Source organism: Vicugna pacos, chromosome 16 (assembly GCF_048564905.1).
Source record: "Vicugna pacos chromosome 16, VicPac4, whole genome shotgun sequence".
Classification (NCBI taxonomy): Eukaryota; Metazoa; Chordata; class Mammalia; order Artiodactyla; family Camelidae; genus Vicugna; species Vicugna pacos.
Window position 1 is genome coordinate 37162394 of NC_133002.1, and position 9550 is coordinate 37171943.

The following is a 9550-nucleotide window of genomic DNA, read 5'->3' on the forward strand; positions in this document are numbered from 1 at the left end:
AAACCCATAAGTTTATTTAAAAAACACAAAATTATAAGCAAGAACATTTTCTTTTGGTGGAATTTATCTTTCCTATATTAAATTGATCAAGTCATGTGTACAATAAGTGTATTTTCCTTTCTATTACACATTATCCAATCTGAATTGAACTTTTTCCAATAATCAAAAGAAACTTATGAAAAATGGAGAAGGAAATGGACTTTTCTATCATATAAGGAAACATACTTTGATAATTTTGGGCCAAACTGAATATATTCTTTTCTTTTCTTTTTTCTTTTTTGGAGGAGTGGCCGATTTTGTTTAAAGATTGTTCTTCTATAATCAAACTTTTATTTTATTATCTATTTATAAAACAGATAATCAAATTTTTAAACAGGCAGTTCTCACAAGGCCCTCTTAAGAGAGGAAAATGTTAGGAGTAACAATATAGAAAGCTCATTTTATCTAAAGGGGTATCTCTTCATTTTTCTATTTTTCATGTGGTTTGTGAAAATATGCAGGGAACCAAAAATCCTTTTTATAGGTCTCTTCAATCAAAAGATTTTATAAAACACTAAGATCAAGAGGGATGGTGAGACAATGCTGATGAGATAAAAAGATAAATTAGCAAAGCTAAATTGCAAATCTACAAAAATCTTTATCTTTCATGGAAAAAGAAACATTGATTTGGGGTAAAGGGGACTTTAAGAGGGATTTAAAAATTATACAAGATTTATCACGTAAGCTTTAAAACAGTCCAAGTACTAGAAGAGAGGGGAATTAATATATGATACGCAGGATGCAATTTCTCCAGGATTCTATTATTAAAAATGTAATCTTGGAGATACACATATTTATCTTAGACACAAAAAACTACCCTCACTGATCAAACACTATGTACCGAATGTAAAGTGTCACTGTTATAGCAAAACTTTCAGATATTATGTACCTATAACTTCAGAGCAAATTATTCAAGTTACATCTTATTTTATAATATGTAAACTAAAACCAATCTAATGTGTCTAAATTTAAAGTTTAAAAATGACAGTTGTTCTATTGACCTAGTAATCGACTGCTATGAATTTATCCAACCAATTTTCTAGAAAGACACAAAAACACATACATATAAGGCTATTCATTACAGTATTGTTCAGAGTAGCTACAAATGAGAAACAATCTAAATGTCAATAAATAGGGGGCAATTTAAGTAATTTCTGAACTATCAATATAATGGAATTCTCTATATCCTTTAAACAGATGGACCTCTGAGTGCTAATAATGGTAAGATATCTAAGATGTCAAACCAACAATTGTATATTTCCCTTTTTATAAGTAACAACAAAAAAGAAATATATGTACATACACATGTCTTCTTATATAAGTATAGGAACTTACTAGAAGCATTCATAACAACTACCAATAGTAGTTTTATATCTGGGGCATGGTTTGGGGGATATGAGTGAAGGAGAACTTTTATTTAGCACTCAAGACCTCCTATAGGGTTTCAATTTTTCACAAGCACATAAGACTTTCATACCAAAATTACCAAAAAAAAAAAAAAAAAAAAAAAAAAAGATTGTTCCACATAAGACAAAGAGTGGAACGGGATCAAGAATAATTTTGGAATCTTAGGTTCATTCATACTTTTCAAACTATGCCAGAACATTAAAACCAAAAGTCAAAAAAAAACTTTCCTGCGATGCAACAGATTTCTATTTACCCTCTGGTCTACCACATTAAGGGTGCCAAGACCTGGGCATAAATAGCAAATAATCAGGCCCCAACTCTAACCTCATCTCCTCCTCCCCATTCTGGTCTATCTGCCCCTGGGCCTATTGGCCTCTAAGTACTATTCCTCAAACTGGTTAAACATGCAACATAGTACATAAAAGTAACAACTGAAGGATGCAGGGATAGTGACTAGCAGAGCTGAGGAAAGCGCCTTCTCTTGCCTGTGGCAAGGAGATCACCTTACCCTCTTCAAGTGTATTAGCTCTCTCTTATCCTAAATGTCTATATGATATTGTCTATTCTTTGTTTTTCATTATTTATCCCAAGGAAATTGATTTAGGCCTAAAACAAGTATCTTGAGTAACAAATGGTATGGCGTTGGGGGGAACGTTTGCTTTATTTATGCATTTTGATGGGTTGAAATTACCTGAGAAACCGCTCCTAAACTCGGTAAAGGATCCAAATAAATAAAATACTAGGGAAAATGTATTGGTGTTCTGCAAAGCAGCAATGTACTCTATTCTACCTTTTTTCTGAAACTGGTGGCCACATTCACAGGCTAAATTTCTAGATAGAAAGGCCCTTTATATCCCAATCAGCACCTTCTAACTCCAGACAAACATGCACCCAACATGTGTACCTAAGCTCATTTAAGGCACACAATAAGGTTTAAATCATTACAAGAATCCCTCAGTAAGTGGGAAAAGTTAGCCATTAAAAAAATAAATAAACAAACATAAATGAATGAAACATTCATTTATCTGAGAATACTTATCTAGTTTATACTTATCAAACACACAAAGCCGCAAGATCTAAAACCATTGAAGTCGCAAAAAAGTCTCATCTGTACTCTTAAGGTTGTTTCTTGACCAAAAAAAAAAAAACTGTTTTTCTTATTTCTTTAATAGCTATGGCCATACAACCACTATTCACCACCAGCTTATGCTCTGTTAGTCCTCAGTAAGCTTGGCCGATGCTCCATACAATGAGATATTTGGAGGTAACTGGTCTTCTGTTTTATTTTTGCTGGAAAAACGAGACAATTTTTCACCAGGTAACCCTTCTCAATAAACTGAGTGGTGCTTCAGAGCTGATTTCCTTGTAACCAAATATGCCATGGACAATAGACCAAGAAGCAGAAATGCTGTTTATTCAAGCAGGCAATTCATTGATATTCTGAGCAGTGATCACTGAAGAGCCTAAGAACCCAGGTCGCAGCAGAACACTAAACATTTCTGGGTGATCTTAATTCCAAAGGGAGAGAGAACCATGGAACATGGGGTGTCATGAAGCTGGGGCACACTTACCCAGAGAGTTACAGCCTGGTGTAGGACACTTCATGTTGAAATTATAGCTCTCATGGAAGCGACGGCGCTTGGGGCGGTGAGAGAGATCACTGCCTGAGTCCTTCAGGGACACGTCCTTGGCAATGCTCTCATCGTGAGACACGTTGGGGCTGGAGATGTCTATATCCGACTCAGAAGAAGGGGCATTTCCAGTTGGCGTTCGAGGTGGAGACTCATCGTGATCGGCTGTATTTTTAGTTTCTAAAGTAAACAAAATTGGTGGAACTCATGAATAGGGTTTATTTTCTTATGAGGTTTATTATATTCAGAAGAGTTTATGGGCTACTCAAGATCCTCTTCCTATAATTTAACCAGTAAATTTTAGCCAGTTATCTGCCACAAAGCTAAATGAAAAATGAAGAGAAACTAATAACAACATTCCTCTTGTGCCAAGTTTAAATTCTGACTAAAATTAAATTTGGGGTTAACGAATACATTTCACTTATTTACGTTTCTCCTAAGCCCCAAATCATGGGTAATCCACAATGGCTGGAAATAAATTTTTAAAACACATTATCATCCCGCTCTCCTTGCAGGAAATACACAAGATGGAAGACAAGTGAAAATGGTTCTTTCTGGATGACACTGAACAGACCTGGTGTGAGAGTGTGAATGGACTTGACTAATTCTAAATCGGTGATGGCAAACCAAATGCCCATCAGGGCTGAGCAAGGCCAGAGAGCTGACTGTCCCTGTCAGAGGATAACTACTATTCAGCGCCAGCCAACTATTATTGTGGGTGAATGGCTACCTAATGTTCCTAGAGCTTTCCATGTTTTAAAAGAAACTAGTAACTCAGATTTTTATATGAAATCTCTATTTTCAAGTATTGGTAACAAAACTTCTTTTAAAAAGTAAATACTGTGCAAGCAAACCAACTGGCCATGTTGGCAAGCTAGAAGCTCACCAGTCTACAGCCTTCACTCTAAGGCCTCTGCTTTGGGCTGGTAAATCACAACCTCAGTAGCTTACCATTCTGTGTTATTGACAGTCATTCCACCTCAGAAATTCAGAGACAAATGGACTAATAATAAGCATGGTTGTAAGAAAATCTGGTATGAGCTTTCTACATCTGTGGGGAAGAGGATTCCAGGCCCTTCTGCCTACTGCAAGTCTGATCTAATATACTCTAGCTACTGTGGACCTCAAGAAAACTAAACTACCAAACTGCCCTCAGCAAGACCTAAGAAAGGAATCAGACAGACATCATTCACTGAGCTGAACTTTATCTGTATGAGGCATCTATCTGCAGTGGCTCCAAGTCTCCCTTAGGAGGAAACTGACTAGACCTCTCTATAATGGGTCCAAGTCATACCATACCCACTCACCTCTATCTGAAAAGTCAACCACTTGCTCAGTTTCTGAGCCAGATGAACGAGTCTGCCGAAGGGGATATTTTTTCGGAGTCACGGGGGCAGGCTGCTGCTGACTACGGGTCACTCTCCTGGTAGAATAAGCAGGCTCCTCCGTGCCAAAAGACTGCAAATTCCGAACGGGGCTGGAATCTGATCCCGATTTTTAGAATAATAAAACAATTAAAGAAAAAAGAAGGAAATCTGTTTTATTTCTCATCAGTGTGACTTATTAGCATATAGGCCCTCCTCTTAGTATTTCACAAAACCCAACAAATCCTTAAAACATCCATTTTACTGAGTTGAATATAAGCAATATAGCATAGAATTAATAATTTAGGCCCTGGAATCAAGACTGAATGTGATTCAATTCCACTTCATCGTACGAACCAGATATGGCATCTTGGGCAAGTTAATCTCTCCAAGCCTGTTTTCTGATCTATAAAAAAGGGAAAATACTAGTAGCACATTCCTCATACGTTTGTTGTGAGAAATAAATGAGATAATTCATATAATACACTTAATGTGATTCCCTAGATCCTTAAGTCTAGTGCTTCATAAGTATTAGCTACATTCTCTTTCTTCCCTTACTCTAACCCACCAGAAAACAGATATTCTACTATTAAACATACAACAAGATACAAATACTTCCTTTGTTTAAGGATGTCTTTTTTTCTCCCTGATTGCCCTCTCTGATACCCTGATGCAAAATATTAGATTCATAAACGGTAAGGAAAGAATACAACCTTTAAAATTCTTTTGGATGGAGAAATCTATTCTGAAGCACCTAGCAGCCTTTTTTACAATTCTAATCTGATGACACTTAAAAAAGGAATAAAAGAAATTCAAAGCTAAAATTAAAGCATATTTTAAACAACACAAAATAACCTAATGTGTAAATCTTATAGCTTCTTCAAAGAAAACTGAAATTTTCAAACTCTTGTGTAAAAGTTAGCACACAGCTAGGTTTTCAGTTTGTGTATCTCCAGGGGGCTCCATTTACAATGTAGTCTCCATTTTGCTTTAGAGAAGGTCACTTACACAGAGCACATTGTGAATGGTGTCCCAGGAGCCGTGCAACTCAGTGGTCATGAAGGAAGTCTAGAGATCATGTAATTCCTAGTTGTTTTCAATATTTACAACCTTCAGGTCTCCAAGGCATGGTTAATTACACATTCTAAGAATACTATGCCTGTTCCTTTGCATATACTGTACCCTCTGCCTGTAACAACACTCTGCCATGTTTCAACTTGTGAATTCCTACTAGATCCTTTAAGGTTTCCACAATACTCTACGCAAGCTTCTCAGAGCCCTTCCACAGTGCACTATCATATCAGTTTACATCTTGCACTGCACGGCGAGCTCCTTGGGGGCAGGAACTATGAATTCTCTATCATGGTATTCCAGGACACAGCACAGTACCTGAATTATAGTAGCCATTTATCAATATTCCCATTGTGCAACAAAATGAAAAACTTAAAAGTGGAGAAATCAAGGAACAATATCTATACTTCAGCCAAAATGTTAAATTCAAAAATAAAGTTAGGAACAGTTGCTGAGAGAGAATGTTTCCACTTTCTTGCTTAAAAAAAAAAAAGTGTTTTTCTCTCATTTTGCAACATGTTCATAACAGCAGTAAGTAAATCCGCACTATTTAAGTGCTCAAAGTGTATTATATTTTTCTCCCTTAACTTATTATCATCCATTGATCATCGGCTTTCTGTATTAATTACAACTTTCTTTCTTCACCAGGGAATCCCAGAGTAGAGCCAGGAGGGTCAGGAGTACCCTCCAAAACTTAGCTCAGATGGTTAACTGCACTACAATTGATAGCTGGGTCAACTATTTTTATTTATTAACTGTCTATCTAACTATATTACAGAATTAAACATGTTTTTACAAGTATTGGGCCTTCTCCAATAAGTTCAAGAGACTACTTTAAGTCCCTACACCATTCTAACAAAAAGTGAAAAGATAATATTCTCATTTTACTGACAGGGAGACTGTAATCTATAAAAAATTAAATGACTCAAGACAGACATCTGTCACACATTGATTATACCAGACACAGTTCTTTTGGGTCTACAAATTGGACAGCACCCCAAACAGAACCATGGTTAAAGACCTGATACTTCTGCAGTCATTTACTCTACATTTTACCAGTCTGTCAACAACATCAAATCAAGGGACCAGTTTCCACAATGACTAGCACAATAATGTGATGATCAGTCAGCTGTGAGGTGCAGTCAGGAAGGATACTGCCTTTTACCTTGGGAACTCTGGCTTAGCCGGGCTGAGGAGCGGGTGACTCGGGCAGATCGCCGGGATGTGCCATCACTCTCTGAACTGTCTGTGTGCTCGAGATCTGTAGAGAAATCGGAATCTTCGGTTCCATCTGAACTACTGCCTGCATTCCTCTGTAACACCATAGATCCAGACATTAGCACAGAAACATTTACTTTAATTAACACTGGAAATAAAATGAACTATGATGCTGAAAACACCAAGTTCAAACGTAAGAAAGGATTCCACAGCCAACTTCCCTTTATTTAGAGCATTTAAATGGAACAACCTACAAATAATGTACCTTTATTAAATAAATGAAGAAAGAGAATTAATTCTTATTATCATTAATTCTGAAACAAGACTATTTGAAGGCCAGTAAGTACCACAAACTGGGAAGTATTCTACTCAAAATAGTCTGGTTGACATAACCATGCACTTATAGAAAATCCAAGGTAATGAGAAAAATGTTAGTGCTGGACCCCACTTAACTTCAGAGTAGTTTTTGCTCAAAGTCTCCATGAACAGCTATTACGTTTTTAAAAATCACACACTAATTCAAAATACTATGATCCACAACTCTGATCCCAGAAGAACTTAAGAAGGAAGAGTAAAATTCCTCTTTCTTACATTATCTACCTTTGACATTTCTCCACATGAACGCCAAAAGTACATTAAAAAGAGGGGAGGTTATAGTTCAGTGGTAGAGCACATGCTTAGCATGCACGAGGTCCTGGGTTCAATCCCCAGTACTTCTATTAAAAGAAAAGGGGGGCAGGGCAGCTTACACATGAAGACTCGTAAGTATGCAAAACAGGTTTTAAAAAATCATCTTCAATTATTAGCCTCCTGAGGTATGAGTAGCCATAAAAATAACTTTCATCAATTGAGCATTAACACTATACCCTTTACTAAACCACAAAGAGAAATGTATTTGTTTAAAAAAAAAAAACTCAAAAGTTCAAACTACAAGTCCCCTATTCTTTATTCAAAACCTTTAGGACCAGTTGTGTTTAGAATTCATAATTTCTTAGATTTTTTGGAAAGGGAATGCTTTGTATATATCCCACAAATAACACTCTTTCTTCAGCAAAATATATGTCATACTAAAGGAGACACACAATAACTGTAAGTATCCTCAGGACAGTTTAGGACTGGGTTTGCTACCAAATAAGTTACTAAAAAACATACATTTTCCAGAGTTCTTTGTATTTGGGAATTGCAGTACGGAGACTGTGGACCTATTCCAAGGCACCAGTACTATTCCTGATTCTGGTGAGCCTTCATGTAAATACCGCCTACCAATAGGTCATTTTATACGACATTAAAAAGTGTAAACATTTGAAAGCCTCTGTGAAGAGAAAGATTTCTGCAGAAATGAGCAAGAATATCACCCAGCTTTTCAAATTTGTCTAGGGTAATTTGTCTAGATAATGAGTGGAGGCCCCAGAGAGAGTCACAGAGAACTGACAGGATGAAATGGGAGTCTTAAAGGTGCTCTAGTCCAATTACCCAACTATCTGAATCCCTGATCATCTCTGACCATCCCCTCCTGGCTTGACCCTGGAACTCAGCCCTTCTTTCTGGCTTTCACCAATCTACTTGCCATCTTATTCCAGAGCAGGTTTAACCGCTCTCTCACTTCCCTCTCATTAAGCTTTGTATATGTACTGCCAAGTAGAGAATTTACTAGATCCTTGTACAGTTATTTCTGTCTGTTCTCATTAGACTCAGATTTCCTTAAGCTAGGGATCATGTCTAATTAATTTCAGAATCCCCAGCAATCAGCATGTAGCAAGCAGTCAATAAACATTTGTTTAACTTAATTAGATTTGTTCTGTAGTCCTGGCTCTGCCATTGCCTAATTCAGGGCACTCCATTAGGCCTGTCTGTTTAGCTGAGAAGAGGACTATAGGTGTCTCTAGGTGATCTCATTAAGTCCTAATTCTAAAAAGTTTCTAATTTTTACAAACTGCATTTTCGAGGCGCTGACCAACTAAGCCAGTAAAGGAAAAATAACAGCTTGGATGCAACAGGCCAGAGTAGGATCCCTCGGGAGTGGGCGCTGGTTCTCCACCACCCAGTCTTCTGCTTTGTTGTGTCCCCCTCCGGGAAAGGAAGGATGCTTGAAAACCCCGCCTCTTCTCCTATCAGCATCACCAGACGGTAGGGCGGGGATTCGTGCCACCCAATCGCAGCCCCGCTAAACCGCGCCCCCACAGGACAGACTTCCAAGCCTAGCCAATCAAGAGAAGAGGGATCGTTCTCTACAGCCAGTAGGCGAGCGGTAGGGCCGGGCCCAGACACCGCCCCCACACGCGGGGAGGTGACCGTTGAGCCCAAATGGGCGGTGTCACCAGCCAATCAATATGCTTCCAGACGTTTCAGCGGCCAATTAACGAGAAGAACGCCTCCGAGCCAGGCAAGCAGAGGGCGGGAATAGTTGCAAGCATAGGCCGAGGCCAGGGTCGGGCCCACATTTTTCTGTTGGGTATGGACAGAGGAGAGGGTTGCTGAGCTAGGTTTGGGGGAGCGAGAAGTTGGAACCCGACCACTATGAGGCGTGGCCAACTGCGTCACGTTGCTCAATCGACTGTCGTTAGAAACCCGCCATCCCTCCTGTGCCGTTCCTCTCACCTTCCTTCGCGGCATTGCCGGCGGCTGCGGCCCGACGGTTCCGATTCGGGCAGCGGCGGCAGCAGCAGTAGGAACGGTGGCTCCGGCGGGCTCCGTGGCGGCCTCTGTAGCAGTCCCAATCCTGCGGACGATCCCAAGTGCCTCCTGCTTCACAGCGTCTAGAGCCTTCTGCGCAGGCGCCGCGGGCTGAGGCGCTTTTTCCTCCACTTCCGGCTGGGGCTC

The 9550-nt window shown here is 39.0% G+C and overlaps 1 protein-coding gene across 2 annotated transcripts in view; it reads right to left on the reverse strand.

Moving 5' to 3' along the window:
* The window catches only part of KAT7 (lysine acetyltransferase 7), a 28604-nt gene extending 19089 nt beyond the window's left edge, over window positions 1–9515 (reverse strand). For both annotated transcript variants that reach the window (XM_006218641.3, XM_006218640.3), the window contains exons 1-4: window positions 9329–9515; window positions 6678–6825; window positions 4385–4561; window positions 3018–3257 (exon numbers count right to left, since the gene is read on the reverse strand). In XM_006218641.3, coding sequence (XP_006218703.1) covers window positions 3018–3257; window positions 4385–4561; window positions 6678–6825; window positions 9329–9343 — 580 coding nt within the window. In that variant the 5' untranslated portion in view covers window positions 9344–9515. The remainder of the gene's footprint in view (window positions 1–3017; window positions 3258–4384; window positions 4562–6677; window positions 6826–9328) is intronic.
* Between the last annotated feature and the right edge of the window lie 35 nt (window positions 9516–9550).